The following is a 25002-nucleotide window of genomic DNA, read 5'->3' as shown; positions in this document are numbered from 1 at the left end:
AAAATACTCAAAGCTTCATAGAACTGAAACCAACATTTATTTTTAGCTCCATTCTGCTGCTGATACAGACTTTAGGTTTCTGAACATTAAACTTGTTGCTGCCTTTCATAGTGTGTAACTTGAAGGCCCTGAGTACTCTGAGTACTTTCTCCCACACTGGAAACACTGGGATGATCACATTATTTGAACACAGCTAACATTAACAGTGCAGTGAATCCTGCTTGTGCCGTGATGTTCAGGACTGCAAACCGAGCAGCATCACTGACTTTCAGCTTGTTGTGTTTGTGGATATATGACTGACTTTAATTATCCACAAAATCATCACATTCTCTGTCAGATGAAGGTCGACTATTGAACGGCGTATATTTTAAAGGCTTTAAAACCAAGTTAACGCTGAAAGTACAAACATCACTAATGTCACATAACTCTGCCGACAAGGCATAGCTATGGCTATGAAATGCTCTTTGTGTATCACTTCTTCATTATGAAAGATGTCATTAATGCACTAGTAATGTCTCATCTGGAGTATTGTTCAATCATTTGGTCAGCAGCTAATAAGACAGATCTTAACAGACTTCAGTTAGTCCAGAATAAGGCGTCCAGATTAGTGTGAAGATGTTCATACTATACTAATATTGATCAAATGCATAATAACCTTTCTTGGCTTCCTGTACAGGCTAAAATATTCTATGGCTTACTTGTAGTTCTAAAGAAAGCAATTCTGTTAAACACACCACATTTATTCTGCTCAGCTGCAGTATCCAGATGAAATACATCATCATATAACACAGTTTTCAACAAACTGCAATTTAGTAAATGCTCGAGTTAAAAGTAACGTTTTGTAAAACTGTTACATTTAGAGCAACTTTTAAGTGGAATAAGTTGCCTTAAAAAATTAGAATTATTCAAAACTTCAATGAACACTAAAAAGCCGATTTACAGAGCTTTTAGTTGTTGTAAATATTGTAAGACATGATTTGTTTTTGAAATTTGTGTAATGTGCCTCAATGTTATTGATATTATTACTATTATTATTGATTGCTTATATTTGAACAATTGTGAAACCTCACTGTGGATGTAAGAGTGAAATTATGTGGATATCTTGAATCCACTTTATTGTGTAATATTTTATGTGAGTATTTGACGGAAGACGAGCAACATCTGTTGTGGAAGCTAACGGGGTTCCTTTAGAATAAACAAACATAGGATTTATTATCACTGAATAATTCTGTATAAATCTATACAAATTATAGAAATATGTAATAGGAAACAACAAAATAATCTAAATTATAAAATACTGTGTGTGTGTGTGTGTGTGTGTGTGTGTGTGTGTGTGTGTGTGTGTGTGTGTGTGTGCATGATTTTAGTGTTTGAACAGTCATGAATTATCTTTAACAGCAGGTTGGATGTAATGTGTTAGAACTACCAGCAGGTGGGGATAAGAGACCTTTAAGGTGTTTGGTGCCACGCTCCACCTTCAGGTTTAAAACTAGTGTTAATGGAGTTTGAAGGTTGAGTTTGTTCCACGACTGCATTTCACTCACTGCCTCTGTTTGTATCTCTGTCACTGCAGGACCAACATGGAGCCAGAAGTCAGCGCTCTCAGGAGGCCGACAAACCTCACAGAAGAAAGGGAGAGAAAAAACACACCTGTGACTTGTGTGGGAAGAGTTTTACTGTGAGGGCTTCACTAAAACAGCATCAGGTCATCCACACTGGAGAGAGACCGTTCAGCTGTGACTTGTGTGGAAAGTCTTTTTCCTTGAAGGGTTCCCTAAAAAAACACCAACTCATCCACAGTGGAGTTAAAGCGTACAGCTGTGATCAGTGTGGCAGAGCTTTTACTCACAGTAGCCACTTACAGAGGCATCTAGTTACCCACTCTGGAATTAAGGCATACAGCTGTGATCAGTGTGGCAGAGCTTTTACTCGAAGTAGCAGCTTACAGAAGCATCTAGTTACCCACTCTGGAATTAAGGCATACAGCTGTGACATCTGTGGAAAAACTTTCAGCCAGAGAGGGTACCGAAATACACACCTACGCATTCACACCAGACATGATGTGTACTGCTGTGAACAGTGTGGCAAAGAGTTTACAACAGACGCACACTTACAACAACACATGTTTACCCACACTGAGGAGAGACCTTATCAATGTGACCTGTGTGAGAAGACTTTTAAAGCTCCACGTGACCTGAGAGAACACCAACAGATCCACACCAGAAAGAGACTCTACAAGTGCAGCTACTGTGGGGTATGTATTTATATTGTTATCTTGTCATTTTAGCCTGACTGTTTGGAACAACCCTGCTCATTAAACTGTGTTAGCATGTTAGCAATTCTACTGCATGGAAAAGCAGCTCTGAGTGATTATTCAGATTTTCCTTTCAGTTATGATTTTAGTATTACTGTAGTATTATGGTGGTAGTATTGTAGTTATTGCAGCCCAGTAAACTGAGTGTGTTAACTGAAACAGTCAAATGTAGTTGGACGTCTGCAGAGATGCTCTTTATTTCAGGCGACGTTCAGGATACAAATGTTGAAGGACTGACTTACACTGTCTTTGTGTCTTTGTTTAGAAGCAGAGCGACACAGATGGATCCAGTTCTCAACCCTGTCATCACTGTGGTGGTGGGAAAGACTTTCATTGTGACCTCTGTGGAAAAACTTTCAGTCGGCAAAAGACCCTAAAAAGACATCAACGTAGACACACTGGAGACAAACTGAAATACTGCAAAGAATGTGGGAGAAGCTTCACCACATCCGATCACTTAAAACAACATGAACTGATTCACAGTGGGGTTAAAAAGCACCTCTGTGTTCAGTGTGGGTCATCCTTCACCACTGAAGGTCAGCTTAAATCACACAAACGAGTCCACACAGGAGAGAAACCACACAAGTGCAGACACTGTGAGAGAAGCTTCTCACAGTCAGGTAATCGTAACCTTCATGAACGTACACACATGGAAGGAAACTACAGCTGTGACCAGTGTGACAAGAGCTTCAGGAATCTCAGTTCATACTCTGCACACAAACGATCCCACGTTACTAATAAACTGTTTCACTGTTACCAATGTGCCCAAACATTCACCTCATTGTCTGCTCTGTGCAAACATCAGCGCGATCACTCAGGGCTGAAATCACTCCCATCACTGGATCACAGTGAATCTGAAGACACAGAAAGATCCTCTGGTTTCTGTGTCAGACTCAAAAAGCTTGAGATCAGGCTCCACAGAGTTCAGATAGAATCATTTAAACTTGTGTTGAACTGAACTGGTTGCTGGGCTGAACTTCTACATAATACAGATCTACATGGGATCTTCTTTTCTGTTGTTTTACTGAGTCAGTTTTGTCCTTTTTTCTCTGTCCTGGTTTTGCTCGTCTGTAAATGATTGAAACTCAGTCAAATAGTTCATTGTTCTCCAGCAAAACGTTTTGGAAACTCATGTTTAACCTTTAAAACTCTGACATGTTTTAGCACACAAGGCTTCATCGGGGAGTTCACTCATGATTGGACCATGAGAACAAAGGTTTTTAGTTCTTTCAAAGAGAGTCTTGGAGATGTTTGATGTTTCTGTTTTTCTGAAACCACCTGAAAGAAAAACTATTTTTCTTGCTTTATGTAGTGTGGAAGTTTTTAATGTTTCTTCATCTGTGATGTTCTTGAATGTGTTCACGTGAAGATGGTACAAATAAACTATCCTTTCAGCTTTAGCTCCTAATTTATTCATTATTTATGGATGTAGCACAGCAGCCGTCTCTTGATTAACACATGGAGGGCTCGGGATCTGATGGTGTCGTCTCCCTAATTTGCCCACTCAGTAAATCTCACTCATGGCCAAGAAATTGAAATAAACCTTGTTTCCCTGCTGGATAGTGATCCACTGTAACTCTGCTCCTCCTTCCTGTTTAGGATTTCTGTGGCTGAAGTAAAATTCCCTCCATCCATCACTTATCCCAGCTAACCCAAAGTGAAATAAAGTTTTGCTGGTCTTAAAAAAGCATTACAATAATGGGCATTACCAATGCAAACTGAATGATACAGAAGATGAAAGAAGAGACTTTGATCAGTTAATAAAGCTCATGATCTGGATTCATTGTGGCTGCTACACAGATACTTCTGGGTCACTTCTCTCAGTTAGGAACCTTCCTCACCAAACTGACTGTTGGACCACACCCCTGGTTTCATGAGAAATTGTTTCAGCCATGATTTCTCTTCCTGTATTTCAGAGTAAAGACTGAAGTGACAAATGGAAGCATGTTTAAAAAACACAATGTGAGAGAGACGTTGAGGTCCTTAGAAGTTACCCTGGGTTTTTCTGTCACCCTGCTAGATGTTACACACCTTGTTATTGGACTGATTTCTACTGCTGGACTACTCCTGCGGAGAGTAACAATACTCTTACTAATTAGCTCCCTTTCACACCTTTGGGGATATTTATTTTTGTGTTTGCAGCGCTGTGAGCCAGAACAGCGAGAGAAAAATCTGCAACAGCGACGAGTCGAATGCTTACGTGAATCGCAGCAGCTGCACATGTGCTACGCTGAATTAGAGGATATCTTTGCTCTGGATTTCTATTTCTACTTTTTCATTTCTATATGATTCTTCTTGCATCTAAACAAAGATGATTCAATTTGCTAAATGTTGATGGCTCTTCGTGCTCAGGTGTAAATGGGACGTAATATTTGCTCTTGGTTTGGTTCTCCTGTACAGAACCTTGCAGTACAACAGAAACCTAAAAACATTATTTGTAGTTGTTATTCTTAGTTGTTCTGCTGCCTAAATACCACAGGGTCTGATTATGAAGTTATTGAGCTGCACATACTTTACGACCTGCTTAAGTTCGAGGTCACAGCGTCTGTAGAGCAGCTGGAACATAATGAAGTCTACAAGGTTAAAGTTTTCTCTTCAGTTATTGTTCTTTCTGCTGCTTGGTTTGATGGATCTGAGAGCTTTTGTTTTTATTATTGTTATTATAATTATCATGAATATTTTACTCTCTAGAAGCTTTAAAATAGTGTTTGTGTTTGAAAAAATTGATTTAAGAATTGAACAGAAACATCTGTCCTTCTGAAAATCACCCAAAGGCACGGAGACAAAGTCAAAGGTTGCAACCTGTAACTTTCTCTTCCTTCATGTCAGGACCATTGTTAGAGATTTTCTACATTATACAATATAACCAAATCTCTATATCACAATATACTAACCAAGTATGTCTTATATTCTGTGTGTTCATATATTTTCACACGGGAAAGCTTATTGTTAAAGAGAACATAATGCATTCCTTACTTAAGTGTTTAAGATGTTTGACAAGTCATGATATACTTTGTATTCCTCACCTCTATATGTGATGTCAGATAAGCATGATATACTCCTACATTGTTATTTTGAGAATATGTGTGCAAGGTTAGATAAGCTGAGATAATGCCTGACCCCTGCTCTGACAGTTGAAAAAGGAAGTACTATGTAACCCATTTTTGCCTTATAAATAAAGCAAGAAGCCTGTACTCGGTGTGTTCTGTCTTCTCAGAGGCATTCACCCGTGTGCACGTTCATTTGAAACTCTGAGTCGGTCTGCCAGTGTCTCATTTTCTCTCCTACTTGTGTTTGAACAAATGTCAACCCCTGACATTTAATTGGTCCTTCGTAGCCGGAGAACTGACTGTTATTTTTAACGTCCAGTTTTCCCACAGACGGTCTCCATCGGATCCTGACGTCGTGACGCCTGCGCTGGAAGAAATCTGATCAGTAAAACGAAAAACCCGGACACGTGAATTCGATCTCCGGTCAGCGTTCGGCCTTCACGGCTCCAGGACCCGATGAGCACCGGATCCAAAAACGCAGCGCCACAGTAGAGGTGAATATGAAACACTGCATTCCATCAAGCGCTAAAATACGTTGATATTGAGATTTTCCTCTAAAATAGTGTGTAAACCTGGTGTGCGCCGACAGATCTCAGTGTCCAAGAGGGACTCTTAGGAGACGACAGGCAAGAGCGAGATTCTAGAAATCGCTATTAAAAGTTCCGGTTGCTCTGGGAGCGGCTGCAACGGAACAGGTTGAAGGTGTTACATAAAAAATTACGGAAAATCTCAATAAAAATCATAGAAACGCGCTTTGTTTGTGTTGAAATAGAGGAGTGAGTTGTTTTTACGACCCAATACGCGGTCGAACCACTTCTCAAACTGTTTTCCTGTGAACACTCACGTATTGGTAAAGGTGGAAAAAAGGGTTGTGCTTCATCACGTAAAATCGATAACCGCTCTCTCAATTAGTGAGAGAGTAGAAGGCTGTTATCGAAAACCCATTCTCACTTTTTCATGCCAAAGAAGGTGTCACAGTTCTGACGTAATTAGTTTAAAATGGGTAACTCTAAAACTAAAGTAAAATTAACAGTAGATGAAGAAAAACTTGAGAAAAACTGTCCAAATGCAGGAAAAGTCAGTGCAAATAGGTGGAGAAATCCACATAAAATATATTGTCCAGCTTGGCAAGGCAAATGCACCCTTGATTCAATAAATGCTTTAAAAACCGCTTTGCAAAAAGAGTTATATGTGGAAAAAAGTCAAAAGCCAAACCAGCAGTTGTAATATATGTGAAAGGTGTGCCGTTAAAAATGTTTTGAGACACAGGAGCTTGTAGAACTGTCTTAACTGTAGAAGTCCCAAATGTAACATTCTCAAAAAACACTATAATTGTGAAATCAGCCTCAGGACATGTGACAAAACAGCATCTAACCGATCCCCTTTTTATGTCACATAGAGATAGTGGCCGTGGCTGCAAAAATCAGTGCATTTATGACCCATCATGCCCAGATTGTATGAAATAAATAAAAGGAAATCATTCATATGAAGACCTTTTCTATAAAAAAGAGAGATGCATAAGGTAGATTAAGGCTGTGTCATTGTTCAGCCAAGGAAAGTGTGTGAAAAGATAAATGTTTCCATCCTGGAGGGTGAGTGAGACTGCAGCTCACTCACGGTCCCTGATGGATACAAAATAAAATATAATAATCTGAAGGTTGGATCTGAGATGAGGCAAACAGAAGACCAGTCTAAAAGTAGGCACAAACCTGTTAAGAAAATAAAAGCAAATTTTGTACAGATTGGATGAACTATAAATTATCTGTTTGCCGAGTAAGATGATCCTAACTATTAAATTGGCTCAGTAATAATATAATGATATACACTAATAAAATATTGTAATACACTATTGTTATTATATAGAGAGAAAAAGATGATAATAATTAATAAAAATATAATATTAATATTGACAAGAAGTATCTTAGCCAGTATGATGTGAGATGGACAATTGTTATGAAGAAGTCTGCATCAAGCTTAAAGGTTTGCTCAAACTCAGTATAATGACATATGAGATGAAGAAAATAAAAGCAATATCTAAACCAATTAGGTGCATAGAGGCACTTAACCTGCTTGAAAACCTGTCATTTATCCTAGATAAATATTACTGAGATACAGAGCACATCTATAATAACAACTAACAAGCCAAACCCTGTAGATAATAACTAAACCTACAGGATTATGAAGCTGAATTAAATGTGTGGACACCGCTAAGTTGATAAGCATGTTACACATTTTCTTTTATTTTTATTGTTTTTTTGGTTTTTTTTTAGAGCAGAGGCTGCATGCTGTTAAAAGCGAACACATGCAGCTGTCTGTGAGCTCAGTTTCCCCTCACACTTCTGCTTTGTTTCTGGCAGCATTTTTCTTTGTCTTTTTGTATCCTGACTCATGTACGTTTTTGTTTTGTTTAATTATTTTGTTAGTTTGGAAACAAATTTGTGCCAATACTGGTGGATTATGGTGACACATAGTGATTAGACATATGATTTACAAATACATATGATTTACAAATGCCCAGTTTTAGAACTGTGAGCTGTGAACAATGCAAAGTTTAGGAAATAATTAATATATATATATATATATATATATACATATATATATATATATATATATATATATATATATATATATGTGTGTGTGTGTGTGTGTGTGTGTGTATATATATGTGTGTGTGTATATATATATGTGTGTGTGTGTGTGTATATATATATATGTGTGTGTGTGTGTGTATATATATATATATATGTGTGTGTGTGTGTGTGTGTATATATATATATATGTGTGTGTGTGTGTATATATATATATATATGTGTACAAAACAAAAAACTTCAAAGTTTGAAATATGTAAGATGTGTGAATTCTTTAAAAAACTAGAAGGTATCTAAAATTGCCTCAAGTGAAAATGAAATTCTCTAATGACACTCTGATAGTTAGGTCAGCATAAGGGCCAGAAGGCCTGTGAAACCACAATATCCTTTGAGTGCAGAAGGAAGGAATTGGACCAGTCATAACAGATATGCAAAAAGCAGGTATTCTCGTGAAAACTAATGAAGCCACGTGTAATACACCAATTTTTCCAGTAAAAAAGGCTAATACAGGAAAATATCGTTTAGTTCATGATCTAAGAGCAATAAACGAGGTAACAGAGCTAATACCTCCAGTGGTTGCAAATCCACACACAATTCTAAATCAAGTAACACCAAAAGAACAGTGGTTCTCTGTGATAGACTTGTCCAATGCCTTCTTTTCCGTACCTCTGCACCCTGACTCACAGAAGCTATTCGGATTCACCTTTGACAATCAAAAGTATACCTATACAAGGTTGCCTCAGGGATTCCAGAATAGCCCAACTCTTTATGCAGAGGCTTTGAGAAAATCAATGTCATCTTGTTCTCTCCCTGCTCCAGGGCAGTTCTTGCTGTATGTAGATGACATATTGATCACAGGCCATACACAGGATGAATGCAAAGAAAACACACTAACAGTTTTGCAACATCTAGCAGAGCAAGGCCACAAAGTATCACAGCATAAACTACAGTTGTGGAGCCAGGAAGTAACATACCTTGGCCACAAACTAACAGGACAAGGCAGACAGCTATTAGACAGCAGAAAAGTAGCTGTACAAAATGCTCCAAAGCCAATTACTAAACAACAAATGATGAGTTTTTTAGGTCTGTGCAATTTCTGTAGATGCTGGATTCCAGAGTACGCACTGCTAGCTCAACCACTACAGAACCTCATCTATGGTAAAGACCTAGCATTAAAAGACAAAGTACAATGGACTCCAGAAGCAGAAAAAGCTTTCATTGAGTTAAAAATAGCATTGCAGACATGTACCGTCTTAGCATTACCAGACTATGAAAAACCTTTCGTTCTCCATGTTGATGGTGCAGGAGGGTACATGAAAGCAGTCTTAACTCAAGCTTTTGGAGAAAAACAACGTCCATTAGCTTTCTACTCATGCAAACTTGACTCTGTAGCTGCTGGATTACCTACCTGTGTTCAGGCATGCGCAGCAGCAGCAGAGGCAGTTAAAAAATGTGCAGACATTGTTCTAGGACATAAATTGATCATTAAAGTCCCACATGCAGTGACCTCTATTTTGCTCCAAGCAAACCTCTCTTTCCTCACACATGCCAGACAACTTTCTTATGTGGGGATTTTACTTTCGCAATCACACATAAAAATAGAGAAATGTGGTCAGCTGAACCCAGGAACACTTTTGCCGACCCCTCTGGATGGAGAACAACATTGTTGTTTTCAAAAATTAGAGGAAGACACAAAGCCTCGCGCTGATATACACAGTTCCCCCCAGAGCAGTTTCAGTAATGTTTTTGTGGACGGCTCAGCGTCAAAAGACATTTACGGTAGAAATTGTGTGGGTTATGCGGTCACAACTGTTGATACAGTGGTAGAAGCAAAAGCTCTCAGTTCGTCAAACTCTGCTCAAAGCGCAGAATTGACCGCAGTCATTAGAGCATGTACACTGTACGAAGGTCAAAGTGTTAATGTTTACACAGACAGCCAATATGTCTATTCAGCAGTTCATCATTTCACGAAAATATGGCATAACAGAGGAATGACAACTTCCTCAGGCAACCCAGTTCAACATGCAAGCCTTCTAAAAGAGCTATTAGAAGTAATAACGTTGCCAAAAGAATTAGCACTATGCAAATGTGCAGCTCATCAAAAGGATGACACAGAAATTACGAGAGGAAATAACTTTGCTGACAAAGCAGCAAAAGCAGCTGCAGAAAAACAAATTGATGTTTTAACAACAGAAACCATAGATTTAATACCACTAGAGATACTAGCAGATGCACAGAAAACAGCATCACTAAGTGAACAAAAATCTTGGTTGAAAGATGGAGCTGAATTAAAAGACAACCTCATGATGTGTAATGGCAAACCAGTGCTTCCAAAATCTTTGCATAAAACTGCTGCATTAGTGACACATTCCAAAACTCATGTGTCAAAAGGAGGGATGATTAATATTCTTAATAAATAGCACATTTAGCATTAAGGCTACAGCAAGGATATACTTTTACTTATTGTGGCAGGGGTGTGGTCTCTGGCCTGCTGCAGTGGAGGCTGGTGGCGGGACGTTGGACGGCACAGGTGAGGGTGATGGAGCTCATGACTCTCCCCTTTATAGTGACGGAGGAGACTGGCGTGGGGGAAGCGTGTAGTGGAGGAAGCCGAGGAGAGAGCTGGTTTCTGGCTACAAAGACGGCGTCTGTCAGGGGTTGACATTTGTTCAAACACAAGTAGGAGAGAAAATGAGACACTGGCAGACCGACTCAGAGTTTCAAATGAACGTGCACACGGGTGAATGCCTCTGAGAAGACAGACACCCCGAGCACAGGCTTCATGCTTTATTTATAAGGCAAAATGGGTTACATAGTACTTCCTCTTTCGACTGTCAGGGCAGGGGTCAGGCATTATCTCAGCTTATCTAACCTTGCACACATATTCTGAAAATAACAATGCAGAAGTATATCATGCTTATCTGACATCACATATAGAGGTGAGGAATACAAAGTATATCATGACTTGTCAAACATCTTAGACACTTAAGTAAGGAATGCATTATGTTCTCTTTAACAATAAGCTTTACCGTGTGAAAATATATGAACACACAGAATATAAGACATACTTGGTTAGAATATAAGGCTTACTTGATTATATTGTGATATAGAGATTTGGTTATATTGTATAATGTAGAAAATCCCTGACGGCGTCAAACCAGAAAAGATTGCTCGTGGTCAAATAATGTGTCAATCACCTGTGAATCAAACTGTGTGTGGCTCAGTTCATGTCACAGTGTTGTTTAGTATATCTTCACTTGTCTCACTCTCCTTCTGTTCTGTCCATCAGGACGATCCTCAGCGCTTACACAGATCCTCCATCGATGTTTTGGATCCAATCAGTGATCAGTTCTACGAGGAGGCCTGGATGTTCACCAGCGCTCGCTACACCTCCATCTACCAGAAGGTGAGTGTACTCCTTTGTACTCAGATTAACATTTTACTTCTTAAAATACATTTTCATATATGAGCTTTCTATTATTTCATGGGCCATTTAATCGATATTAAAATTACAAGAATATCAACAAAGGTGAAGCTGGTTTTTTCCACTTGCTGTCACACAGTCATGGAGGAATACAATAAATACATAATCAGTCATAGATCCTGAACAATGACATTAAAAGAAAGTCTGTGGCTCTAAAAACTAAACAGTATAAAGACATGCTCCAAGCTGCTGTTTCTCTCCTACTCCTCTAGGTTTTCCACTGTCGGCCATCCAGCGATGCTGGAGGGCTACCTGGCCAATGCTGGCCTACACAAAGAGGTCCCGGCTCGGAGGAGCTGAAGAAGATCCTTGCCTTCCTCGTCAGTTTCCTCTTCAGTTCCTATCCCAACAAAACCTTCTTGCACCTATTAGCTCCAAAGAGGCTATGGTGCCCGTGGAGGTCTGGACCTGAGGCCTGTGCTCATCACGTGGATAGAAAACACTCTGACACCATTCTGGAGGTCTGATGGGACTCTGACCAAAGCACAGATGAAATAAAACTTGTGGCTGGAGCTTTTAAAATGACTTTTTCACCTCATAGATTAATGCTCATGATTGCATGTTAGCAAGACAGCATCTCCCCAAGGTGAAACTCTCAGGAGACTCTTAAACTGTAATCTGGTTGAGACTACTTGAGGAGATCTTAGTAGCGAGTATGTGGATTTAGTCTCTTCACCAACAGCAGACAGACCCATGCCAAGAAAGCAGACATGTTCTCAAAGAAGGCCGAGAGCAGAGATTGGAAAAAGCTAAAAAGAAAAAGCTGCAGCTTCAGACGACTATCTGCCTGTAAGGCTGAAAAAGTCCAGTTACGCTCTATTTTGGAAAAGCTCCCAGTTTTGGTAACCTGGACTTTTATTTCCCCTCTTCTGCTACAGATGTTGACTGTGACCTCAGAGGCCAACTGGACCACACAGCTGCAGCAGGAGTGAGGGAGAGGAGTCTTCATCCAGCTTCAAAGAAAAGATCCAGGTAAAGTGACGTGGATCAGCGGATAAAGCCGTCTCCACTTTCAAAGGAGATCCTCTGAGAGAGAGACTCTCTGAGCCATTTTAGCCTCAAATTATAGGACTTTATAGTACAGCAACACTTTTAAAGGACAAAAATAACATAAAGTGTGACTGTAATACAAACAAAGTATTGCATGTGTTTTTAAAAGTGTTCCTCCGATGGGCAGGATATCACTATTAGACTGTCCCACCAGCCAACTTCAACAAGAGAGCACAGCAGCATTCAGTGATCAGCACAGATGTTCCTCTAACACTCAGCATCTGATCCCTGTTGGTCTGTGTGCTTCTGCTTTTGCTCAGTTAGAAACCCTGCAGCAACCCGACCCAAAACTGTGTCTTCTTGTTGGCCTCAACGTTGAAGTGTCAAACGTCCAACATCTGGAAAGGAAACCACGCCAGTGTACTGTGATGTTTCACCAACATGTGGCAGACGCTGGTCCTGCCTTTCATGCTGACATCAGCAGAGAGCCCCGCCTACCTCAAAGCCTCCCCTGTCATGTATGGATCAGGATGATTATGAAGATGAGCGAGTGCAAATAAGACTGTAAAAGTCCACGAGCAGAACGTTTGGATGCTTTCTAATGATTCATGAATATCATGAGAGTGTTTGTGTGTTTTGTCTTTTCTTTGCTGACGTTTGTTACTAACAAAGACAATTTACGCTCTGTGTGTGTTTTCATCCTTACCAGCCGCACTCTAACTGCAATGAAGGAAACAAACTGTAGAAATGGTCGACTCAGTGACTTCATAAAATATTGAAGTGGTTCAGGTAGAGCCAGTTTTTAAATGACCATGAACACTGAGCGTATTGTATCTGTACATTAGACAGATTTGTAACAGAGGCCTTGCTCTCAGTAAGTTTGAAATCTGATTTCTTTTGTAATCTCTGATCTTTGTGTATCCTGCTCAGTTTGCATGCTGCCTGTAGGAGTTTCTGTCTTTGTATTTGAAGAGAATTCATTGAATATACTCAGCTGCTTCCCTTTGGTGCCTCACACATCACTGAAGTTTTTCAGTGTCCAGTTATTTGTTTTTAATAGCTGTTTGAATTCTCTGTATGTTTGACCCTGTAGACTGTTTAATGGACTGCTCGTCTTCCTGTTTGTAACCACTGCCTGTTTAGGACTAAAGATTTGGATTTTTGACTTTAACACAGCCTCTGCGTGTCGTCCCTTTGTGTCCTCGTCCTCTGTGAATGTGTCACAGATGTTTCCATGATAATAACACAGCTTTCCCACAGTGGCTTGCAGCAGCATTTATTCACAGCACATTTGAGAAAGGTTCAGATGAACTCGATGAGTTTATATTCAGAATGATTCTGACAGTGGGCCACTGTGAATTGTGATCTTTCATCAGGTCAATGTTTAAGTTCAGTATTTCAAAGCAGGAGCTATGAACAGTCATCATGTTGGCATTAGAATTATTATTATTAATCATTATTAATAATGTCGTTACTCATGTATAACTTTGATTAGTATACATGAATTTTATCAATAGTAAAAATAATGAATAATTCATGTATAACTTTTATTGTGTTTTGTATATTAATTATATTTAAATAGAGATGTTGACCCTGTCTCTACAGTAGCATCAGTGTAACATACATTATTGGTCCAAGCTGTCATAAATGGGGAGCCTGATCCTTTATTATGAAAACATGACGAGTATTTTTCTTGTCAGTTGGGAAGAAGTTGGTCTTTTTTTCCTTCTTTTTGCTCAGTTTGTCTTTTCTTTGATAATTGAAACTCTGATCAAACCTACTCATGTTCACAGCATGTAAAAGCAGCTGACAGTCCGTGGCATTGTTGTTTGTAGAGGTGCAGTGTAGTGGGAGCATAAATCAAAAGAAAACAGTAACATTTATGTAATAAAACATTTGAATGAAAATGAACAGGCCCTTTATGAACTTCAAAGGGATCTGAAAACAACACTTTTTAAAAGAGTATCTTGGGGTGTAGGTGGTCAAAATAGAAAACTGAGCTGAGACTCTAAGTTCAATCCATCCATTGGTTTTTACTTAGGAGGAAGAAATGTCAGGCTGGTGCAGGCTGGTTAGGTGCATGTGGTTATCTTTACCTAAATGAGTTCACTTTGTGGCTGCCAGGTTGGGCAGAAGTACCTGTCCCCTGTTAGGCTTAGCAAGGTTCTCCAGGAGTTTCTCCATGGGTAGAGCTTCTAGCTCCTCCAGCACATCTGTGGCCGTGCAGGCTGCCACTTTCTTGGTTGCTCTTTTTACCCCACTGGTGGATGAGCTGCAATGGTCTCCATTTGTCCCATATGTGTTTACTTCTTCTTCTTCTTTTGCATATTAAACACATTATTCTGTTTCTATGTATTTGCTATGATTTGCTATTTGTTAAGTAACATTGCTTCACTCACTATGCCGGGTTTGTGTGTGGAAGCATTCAGTTGGTGGCAAATCAAACATTCTGCAAATGAAGCTGAATACTCAGTTACATGTTTCTTTACATTTTATTATGTTACAGATTAAGTCATTTGTTCTTACTTTGTTTGTCTTTTCAGTCTTCATGAGGGTCAGGTGTGGGGAAACGCCCGCCCGGCATTTCCTCATTTTAAAGTCCTGCTGATGTCACACATGACATCAGCAGGTCAAACCAAGTGGAGGGGTTTGTTTGTCCATAGAGATGCTTCCTTTTGTTTTTTTTAAGGTTTAAATGGATTTGTTGAATGTGTTTCTTTTCATCAATACTGCCATTTAGTTGTGTAAATGTGCATGTTAGAAGTGTGAAGAGGTTTTGTGTTTAGAAATGTATAGAAACCAATCATTTACTGACAGCATGTCTGATGGAAATAAGTGCAGATTATGTATGAAGTCTAACTGCACACAGTAACTGTGTTACAATAAGGACTTAACAGCGCCCTCTGCTGGAGTGTTTCAGTACTGCGTTAACTAGAATACACCACCTCCTCCTCACACCACCTGCTACAGCTCTACTCTTCTATGACTACAGTCATCCACAGCACTGATGTGAGGTCACATGGTTCATATGTAAGGAGCACAGCTGACCTCAGGTCAGTTTAATGACTGTGAGCAGCAGCTGTGTTATTGTCACTGTGACAGGGAGACACTCTCAGACACAGCGCTCATGTCAGCTTGTTCTCATGCAGGAGGATCAGGAGCTCCATGTTTGTCTTTCTGTTTGAATCATGATGTGTTTGTGCCATCAGAGTCTGTCATGAGTACTCAGGGTTTCACAGCAGCTCTTCTGGATGCTGACGAGGACTCCAACCTCATGTTTCACCTCTCTGAGCTTCTGATGTCTGTGAACACTCGTGTTTCTTCTCTGGGCTCATCTGGACAAAAACACCTTTCTGTGTTTGGCTGCAGCCTCATTCTGACTGACAGGAAGTGTGTTATCCATGAGCTGCACTTCTGTGAGGAAGTTTCCTGCTGTGTTTCCTGTCTGTGGACAAACACGAGTGTTCCAGCTGAGGACTTGGTTCCTTCCACCTGTCCATACAGGACATCACGCTGTCTGCAGCTCTGTAAATGCAGCTGCAGGTCCTTCCACGTGCTGCTCTGTATTTGTGCAGTTTGTAGTGTGTCCTGGGAAACGTAGCACACATGGTGTTCTTCTGCTGTTTCCTCCTTTCACTGAGTGTGAAACACTGACGCTGTGCTGTTGTTCACAGAGGGGAGCTGATTCTAGCTGCAGCTGGACTCTGTCATCTAACTGAATGTGTTGGTGCTGATCACGGGGCTCTGAGGGGGGAGCAGCAGGAGGACTCTGGATGCTGACGTCAGTGTATCTGTGGAAGCTCCCACAGCGTGTCTGTCATTCAATATTGTGCTGTATATTGTATCTATGCAAAGATGAACAGACTGTGTGTTCACTGGTCTCTGTGCTGCAGCTCTGATGTCATCATCACTCCCTCCTCCACCCTCAGCAGTCCCAGCATGCTGCTGTGGTGCACCCCACCCTCACTCTACACCTGAGCCACAGACCACACCCTCCACCTCAATATACACCACAGTTTTCTCTGCTGTGGAAATGAGATCAGGAGGAAATCATCATTATTATTATTTAATAAACGCTCACATTAATGTGGGCTTATTTGTTTCATATTAGAAACATTAGTTGAGTGTTTTTAGTATAAAATGGTCAAAGTCCCTCTTTTTGCTCCTCCCCTCACCTGTGGATGGGCGGTGCTGTTACCGTGGTGACAGCTTGGATGTGTTTCAGTCCTGCCTGGTTATCACTGCAGGAATCTTTCACATTTATTACAGGTAATAACTCTGATTTTTCTGTGTATTATGAACCAAATGTATCCTGATACACACAGAGATGGATGAGCAGAGGTTGTTTTTGCAGTTTATGTAGTTACTATGGACTTAATGCAGACATATTATTAAAATTAGGGCTATAACAGTTGTATTGATGTATAGCAACTTGAAATGCTCCCACAAATGGCTCCACAGCGTGTAAAAATATAACAAAAGCTCTGGCGGACTTGGTTCTGTGGTCAGTCTTAAAGGGTGAAGTTAAACTCTGTAATCTTCACTGTGTCACAGAGTTCAGTGAGTCCCGTTATTCACAGTATCAATCAGATCATCAGAGAACAGCTGATCAGCAATCAGTGGTGCCAACAGCGCCTCCTGTGGTGAGAGGATGCAATAATGCAATGTAGCATTTTCCCACTCAACACTTGCAGTCATGGAAACTGTCTGTTGGATCTGTGTGACGTTGCTTTCTTGGTTAGAGTTCCTCACAAACGTCCAGATGATTCTTCTAATGAGGCGTCGACCATGTTTGCAGTTCTTTGGAAGAAAACGTCGCCCTTTGCCATCCTTACTTTTCTTTGACTTCTTCAAATGCAGCTGAACTCCAGCTGGTATTTTCTTGGACTTTGCAGCTGTTTCTGGTCATCAGTTCATTCCTGCAAACCTCTGAAGCTGAACAACAATGATGCTGCATTGCTGGCTGATCCCAAAAGGTTGATTCTGTTCACCTGGACGTTTTCAGAAACGTTTGCTCACTGATCAGGTGACTTCTTCAGTCTCAGCTGACTGCAGCTTTACAAGCTTACAAACAGCACATTTGCACAATGACTGAAAGCAGCAGCACCTGATATATATGATACTAATATAATACATATACATATATAATCCATACTAATGATGAAGGAACTGAGCTCACAGTCCATTGTTCATTCAGTGAACTACTCAGTTTATTTTGGGCCTCAGAAATGCTCACTCTGTTTGTACATCACTGTCAGCAATAGACTCATTCTGCTGTGTGAACAGGAACACATGTGACATCATTTCCTGTTTATTTTTGATGCAGCGTTTTATCAAATTAGAGCTGCATGAAAAACAAAAACAGCTTCTAAAAGTTTGACATCAAAGCAAATCTAATGTCTTTCACCAAATTCCAGCAGAATCTTCACCAGGACCATAGTGATAGATGTGATAGTTTTCATGTTTCATACAAACTAAAGTGATACACCTCATATGCATTTTATTATTATTCAGGACACCATTACAGACGACACTACATTCAGTGCTGTTTCATTGTTTAATGTTTTATATTAAAAAAATATTATAATATTAATAATATATAATAATATTTGAGCCAGCCTGGCTCGATATGCATCCCTGAACCTGTGCAAATGTATTTTTTTATTATTTAATTTTATTCTCAAAATATTTTATATTTCCTGGGGGTGGAATTCCCCTAGGTGGCACTGTCATTTTATTAATTTAATAACCCAGCTGACCACTTGCTCACATACTTGGTGGTGGTCGACAGGATGCACATTTGAGATTGAGGGTTGGTCTTGTAAATTAATTGTTTTATTTTGGCAGAGAGCATAGTTCACCTGTTTTGAAGACCTTTTTAAAGTGATTGATTGTAGACAAGACAGCAGCATTTAGGTTTAGGAGGAATATTAACATGATTTTAGCATTTTGCAACCCTAATTTTCCCTTGCTTTTGGTTGCTCTAGCGCAAGAGGAACTGCAGCAACTTACGGACTTGGTGGCACAGTTAAGAGCAGATAATGAGCGGATGCTTCGGGATGGCAGCACTGGTCTGGTTTCTGGTGGAGCGGCTTCAACCTCCTCTGTAACTGCTGGGTGTTTGCCAGGTGTTCGTAGTCAGGCCACTGTTCTAGAGCGGTTGGTGGTGGTGCCTAGGGACCGTAAATGCCCCATGTTTAATGGAAAGACATGCATCAATATAGCCAAATGGGTTGAAGAGGGTTCAAGCATGCATGTGTGCCCAGCATCTGTCTGTTACTAGAAGAAGAGAAACAAGAAAACACCCACTAATATTCCCTAAAATGTAGTGTTTTGTTTGTTTTATTCAATTCCAAATATTGTGTAACAAGACGAAACTGCAAACATGAACGCAATTTTTTTCTCACTGTTAACTATCTGAAGCCTTTCAGTTTCAGTTTTATTTGTCATATGCAAGTTAGCACAGGGTCAACATTGCAATGAAATATATTTGACGAGCAGAAGACTCAGCAGTACAGTACAGTACAAAATAAACAGCTCTTTCTGGTATGCCCTTTCTCGCCAGACACGTGGCAGCACTTTTGCTACAATTTTGTTTGTATTTAACAAAATAAAAATGCAAGCATAAGAGTACACATTAGTTTTTGAATGCAAGTGAAAAATGTTTTTTTTTCCAAATAAATCTCCCACTGAACTAACACAGCCAATCCCTAAACACGTTTGCACTCTCTTGTCTGAACCGTGGTAAGGAGACCTGTGGCTAATACTTATGGGTTCCGTGTCGGGCTTGTAGCCGGGAACTAGCTTAACTTTGCTAGCGAGAGACAGAGAGAGAGAGGCGTTGAAAGGCTGCTCCAGCAGAACTATATTGTTTCGGAGGAAAACACGTACACAGTGTACAGTCGAGTCTTTACAGCTTACTTACAACTGGGCTCGTCGAGCACTCTTTTTGGTTGCAGTCGTCATTATTATATTCACATGCTTCCATCTCCCGTTTCTGCTCGGTAGCACCTTGTACATTTCGACTTTTCTCCCTCCCTCAAGCTCACAAGCACACACAGCGGGAGGGGCAGTCTCACACAGTCTCCCTGCAGCACGGACTACACCGCCCATGAGGCTACAGTCTTAAAGGGCCATGCCTGTAACACTCTGCCGCAAGTTTGAGATCCCTGATCTAGGGGGAGAAGCAAGAGAGGAGATCAAGTTTCGCTCTAATTCAGAGCAAATGGACCCTGCTCGGGTGTTGACTATTTTGAAGGAACTGTATGGTAATGCGCAGTCACATGTCACCCTGCAGCAGGCTTTTTTTTCCAAGGAGACAGCAGGAGGGAGAGACTTTGCAGGAGTTCTCATTAGCACTAATGGCTCTGATGGAACCAGTTAAACAAAGCACACCTGATGGCATGCGCGGTGCAGAAGTGCTTCTCCGGGACCAGGTGTGGAAGATGTTGTTGACAGAACCCTCCGCAGGGAGCTCAAACAAGGGGCATGAGCTACAGGAGCTCCTAAAGCACGAGGAAGAGCAGTTAAATCAGCTTGTGCTTGTGCGGCAGGTGATTATCACCCCCCTGCTAGAACCTTGTGAGCTGCAGAGCCACCGTTCAGGTGGGGAGTTCACTGGCTCTCCAAACAATAGGATTGGCAGGTTAATACCATCTTTGTTAGATTTTGTATTGTTGATTGTCATTTATGCTTAGAAATATTTAACCATGTATGCTTAGAGGTGTATAATCAGTTGTGTAGTGGTAGTCTGTGTGATCTTTAACAGACTACAAAGCCTTGGTGTGTATTCCATACTAGAATGCACACCCACAGCCAGGGAACATGGGAGAGATCCTATCTTCTCCTTATTGATATATGGTATAGCAAACACATGTATATCTCTTTAAGTATAAGAGCCTTTTGTTCAGATGGACCCGCTAGACTCCTGGCACCAGCTTTGGGGAGTCTTCACAGGGTCACATCTTGACCACACACACACACACACACACGCACACACACACACACACACTGTACTCTTTGTGTGTATGTAGACGTCATATGTTAATGAACCTATGCATATTCATGTAACCTCAATAAAAGAACAGTGGTACAGGAGAACGGAAAGAGCAACTGGGGTCAAGCGAAGGAACGACGCTCTGTCCGGTCTCTCCCATGCACGAGTAACATGAAGAGCTTGCCTACTTATGTCTTGCTTTGCGGTGTAATTATATTGTCTTCAACGTTCCAGCGGATAGGTACAAGCTACAAACCTATCATCTGTGTTCAGGGCCGGCCCGTGGCATAGGCTGTACAGGCAAATGCTAAGGGCGCCATCCATCAGGGGGCATCACGCCGAAGTTCAAGCTACAAACCTATCAATCTTGTCCAAAGATTGATGTTGTGATTGGTGGGGTATCTGTCCCCTGTCTGGTGGATACTGGTTCCATGGTTTCCACCATCACCGAGGGTTTCTTTTTGGCGCATTTTGCCCCGTGGGGACAGGAACGTCTCCAGTCGTATATATATATTGGTTTTTTAGAGCTCAGTGTACTCCTGTGTGGCAAGGAAAGGCCCTCTTGTGGGATCCTCATAGTTAAGGACCCTCCTGATACCAAGCCCTCTGTCCCTGGTATCTTAGGAATGAATGTAATCCATTGCTGTTATCAAAAGCTGTTTGGGGCTTTTGGTGGCTCCTTGTTTAATTCGCCTTATGTGTCACAGGCAGCGAGACCAGTTCTGGAGGCCCTACATCAGTATCACCAGTCTGCATCCCAAGCCCCAGAGGACATGGTCGGTACCGTCAAGGCACGAGGCCTGTGTGGCATGCGGATACCTGGTGGCATCATGCAGCTGGTGGCAACCACATGTTCTCAGCAATTGTCAGGTCAGGCTGTGCTTTTAGAGCCTCCTAAGTCCAGGTTGCCGGCTGGGCTGCTAGCCTCTCCATGTTTGATCCAGATGATCTCGCATGACATGCCTCTGCTTGATGACATACCCGTCCGGCAGAGGTACAGGCGAATTCCTCCTTCTGATAATGAGGCTGTCAGGACCCATATCAACCAATTTTTGGAGGCCCAGGTAATTAGGGAGAGCAACAGTCCTTATGCCTCTCCCATTGTTCTGGTCCGCAAGAAGGATGGAAGCCTCCATCTGTGTATTGACTATCGCTGCTGAATAGCAAAACGAGGAATTATGCTTTCCCCCTAACTCGCATCGAGGAAATTCTGGTTTTCTACCGTCGATTTGGCCAGCGGGTCCAACCAGGTGCCAGTTTCTGAGCAGGATAAGCCTAAGACCGCTTTCTGTACACCGTTCAGCTTGTTCGAGTGGAATCATATATCATTTGGGCTGTGCAACGCTCCTGGTACATTCCAGCGCCTGATGAAGAGGATGTTGGGGGATCAGCAGTGCCATTGTGTTCTCCTCATCAGTCTCTCGGTATTTACAAAGGTTTGAGGTGGTACTTGCATGGCTGCAGCAAGAGGGACTCAAGGCCAAGCTGGAAAAGTGTGCCTTCTTCCAGCAGAAGGTCTGCTATCTGGCCCATGTCATCTCCCGTGAAAGGGTTTCCATCGATCCGGCCAAGGTTGATGCAGTAGCCAAGTGGTGACGTCCTTGTTTTGTGTCAGAGCTGAGGTCATTCCTGGGCTTCAGTAGTGTTAGAGGAAAAATGATTCTATGTAACTTTACCTTCTTTTAAATGTACAAGCTGTGTTCAAGATAAGTAGTTTAGAAGTGTCTTTCAGATTTTCCCAGCAAGGACATATTGTTTCAGATTGTTTTATCTTTCTCCCAGCTCTCTGCTGACGAGACTAGCGCCACATATGGAGTTGTTTATTTTATCTGTTTATTATTTTCTTATCCTGTTCTCACTGTCTTTCCTATAAAAAGTGCCAAGCCTCTGTTCACGACGTGAGTTGTTCTCAGCAGCTCACCCGTGTACACGTTTAGCAAAGAAAGTAACTTTGTCTCATTGTGTCTTTATTTCTCCTGGGTTTTTTACAGAGTTTTCCCCCAACATTTCTTGGTCCTTCGGAGCCGGAGCGCCTCCATCGTGTCCCATCTCCGTGACCAGTCCACGTTGTTCGCCTGTCGACAGCTCACACACCAGGTGTGTGATAAAAGACCAAGAGCGTTAAATTCGGGTCTTGGCCAACGTCTTAGAAAGCGACCCACGGTGGTGGGGCCCGATCGAGGTGGACCAGACCCGGCGACACTGACCAGGTAGATACAGACACACTGACACAATCTTGCGTAAAAGCGCATTTTAAATTCAGGGAATTTAAAATAGCGGAAGTAGCTCGTCGACTGGTAGCTCTGGGAGCTCGTTGACTGGTAGCGTAGCTCGTCGACTGGTAGCTCTGGGAGCTCGTCGACTGGTAGCTTTGGAGCTCTGGGTAGCTCCCCCAGCTGGGTCTAGACTGGGTCTAGGGAGTAAGTAGCTCTGGGAGCTCCCCTTATCATAAGGGTTCCGGTCGCGCGCGCGTCGAAGCTGTGAATGTGAGTGTGTGTGTGTGTGTGTGTGTATTGTTTTAATTTACGGAGCAAGCTGAATTTTCACGGTCCAATAAGAGACTGAGCTGCTCCTACTGTGTTTTCTTTTACTGCTGTTCACTGACGTGCTGGTGAGTTGAGAGAACGGTCGAGTTCCGTCTCGTAAAGTTCACACCGCTTTCGGAACTAGTCCGAAAGTCGAAGGGCGTGTGAGCAACCACTCTCGTCTCTAATACCAGCGAAGGTGATAGCAGCTGTATCGTGTATATATACACGATAATAGTAATATGTATATTACTTAAACAAAAATAAGTAAATACATAAATAAGATGGGTAATCAAGCAAGTGAAATTAAAACTCACTCCTGCTGACGAGCAGTGGTGAGAAAAGAAAAGTCCAGACGCCGGACAAAAACAGTGTCTGTAAATTGAGAGATTTAAGAAAACAAAATATAAACAGTCAGAAGAACAGAACTCAACTGCCAGTTTAGTAAAACCAGAAGACGAGACACTGTGCAGTGCCCACAATCCTTTTAGTAAACCAACACTCATTCCTGCAGCCGCATCTGCAGCACCACTCATATCAGGAAGAACATAATAATCCCTTATTAAGTGAAAACTAGAGATCAACGTAGTTTGAGGTAGTTTAAAAGGGTTGAAAACAGACCCCACTGAGTAGATATAAATATAAAAAGTACGAAATAAAGATAAACAAAGGGAAAATTACAGTAGAAATTATCTTTAGAGTATTTGAAATTAATAATAGCAAGGATAACAACCTGTAAAGTGAAATTATCAATGAAACACAGTTGGCATGATGACCATGCCCACAATGTATAAAATGGATATAAAGCAAATAATTCACACAAATATTTTAATAACATAAATAAAGTATATTAAGGCTGTGTCACTGTTCAGCCAAGGACAGTGTGTGAAAAGGTAACTGTCTCCACCTTGGGAAAAGGATGATACTGCAGATCACCTGAAGCCCTATGATGGATACAAAATAAAATATAAATAATATAATAGAACTGCCTGGTCCGCCATGCAACAGAGAGAACAAATGTGACCGCAGATTGGATGAATTCTAAATTATCTGTTTGCTGAATAAGATGATCCTAACTAACAAATTGGCTCAGTAGTAGTATAATGGTACACACTAATAAAACATTATAATATGCTATTGCTGTTATATAAGACAAAGAGGATAATATTAACAATGACATAATATTAATATGAAGAGGCACTCGGTTATGATGTGAGGTGGATAATTGTTAAGCAGTAGTCTGCATCAAGCTTAAGGTTTGCTGAAACTCAGTGTAATGACATGTGAGATGAAGACAATACAGAGAATAACTAAACTAATGAAGTGCATAGAGGCACTTGACCAGCTTGAAACCTATCATTCTAGCATGACACATTGCTGAGATATAGAGCACACCTGTAATAACAACCAATAAGCAAAACCCTGTAGACAACAGCTAAAACTACAGGATTGAGAAGCTGAATTAAATATGTAGACACTGCTAAGCATGTTACACATTTTCTTTTCTTTTTATTTATCTGTTTCTTTTCGAGCAGAAGCTGCTGTAACACACCCAAAGAAAGACTCTAGGTCTGACCAACCGTTTCAGTCATGGGCAAAAAGATGTCAGTCAATAAAATTCTAAAAGATAATTTATTGACGAAAAATATATCAAGAGATAAAAGATAAAACAGTCCAGTGTCCCACTTATGAATTGTATAAAAACACACAGTCCCAAGGCCAGAGCCAGCTATGCCACACAGCCAAGTTACACTCCACATGTTGCCTTTAACAGGGTTAGAAGTTGTCCTTGGAGACCCACCACCCTGCAAGCATATAGTCAGTGGTCACTCAAGCCTCTGCAACCCTGCTGCCTTTAGGCTGTGGCATATAATAGGCCCTGGACTGCACAGAAAGACAAAACGACACACTTAATATAAAATTCATAGCGCAAAACCCATCCATCCCAAACATATCTAATTTCATCACATTACATACCTGCACAGAGAGACAAAACGACACAGCAGTGTTTGTAGTGTGGGCTATAAGTACACCAGTGTATCAGTGCAATCAAGT

At 41.1% G+C, this 25002-nt stretch overlaps 1 protein-coding gene across 2 annotated transcripts; it reads left to right on the top strand.

Annotated features, from left to right (window-relative positions):
• Positions 1-11117: 11117 nt before the first annotated feature.
• On the top strand, positions 11118-12941 carry LOC143416023 (phospholipase D1-like). Of its 2 annotated transcripts, none has more exons than XR_013096447.1 (3): positions 11118-11358; positions 11649-12225; positions 12315-12941. XR_013096447.1 is itself a non-coding variant. In XM_076881379.1 (3 exons), exons 1-3 carry the CDS (start codon positions 11137-11139, stop codon positions 12366-12368), a joined length of 525 nt encoding a protein of 174 aa, XP_076737494.1. In that variant the 5' UTR covers positions 11118-11136; the 3' UTR covers positions 12369-12941. The 2 variants fall into 2 exon arrangements, 1 of the variants encoding a protein (XP_076737494.1); XM_076881379.1 differs by having other exon boundaries at positions 11649-11897.
• The last annotated feature ends 12061 nt before the right edge of the window (positions 12942-25002 follow it).

This window comes from Maylandia zebra, unplaced genomic scaffold (assembly GCF_041146795.1).
Source record: "Maylandia zebra isolate NMK-2024a unplaced genomic scaffold, Mzebra_GT3a scaffold11, whole genome shotgun sequence".
NCBI classification, from domain to species: domain Eukaryota; kingdom Metazoa; phylum Chordata; class Actinopteri; order Cichliformes; family Cichlidae; genus Maylandia; species Maylandia zebra.
This window is presented reverse-complemented; position numbering and strand designations above follow the sequence as displayed.

What these genes read in the sequence shown, in the direction of transcription:
- LOC143416023 (XM_076881379.1), top strand. Translation starts at nt 11,137, where the DNA reads ATGTGTCAATCACCTGTGAATCAAACTGTGTGTGGCTCAGTTCATGTC. An exon ending in ACACCTCCATCTACCAGAAG is followed by an intron (nt 11,359 to 11,648) that starts GTGAGTGTACTC and finishes CTACTCCTCTAG; the next exon opens with GTTTTCCACTGTCGGCCATC. An exon ending in ACTCTGACACCATTCTGGAG is followed by an intron (nt 11,898 to 12,314) that starts GTCTGATGGGAC and finishes CTTCTGCTACAG; the next exon opens with ATGTTGACTGTGACCTCAGA.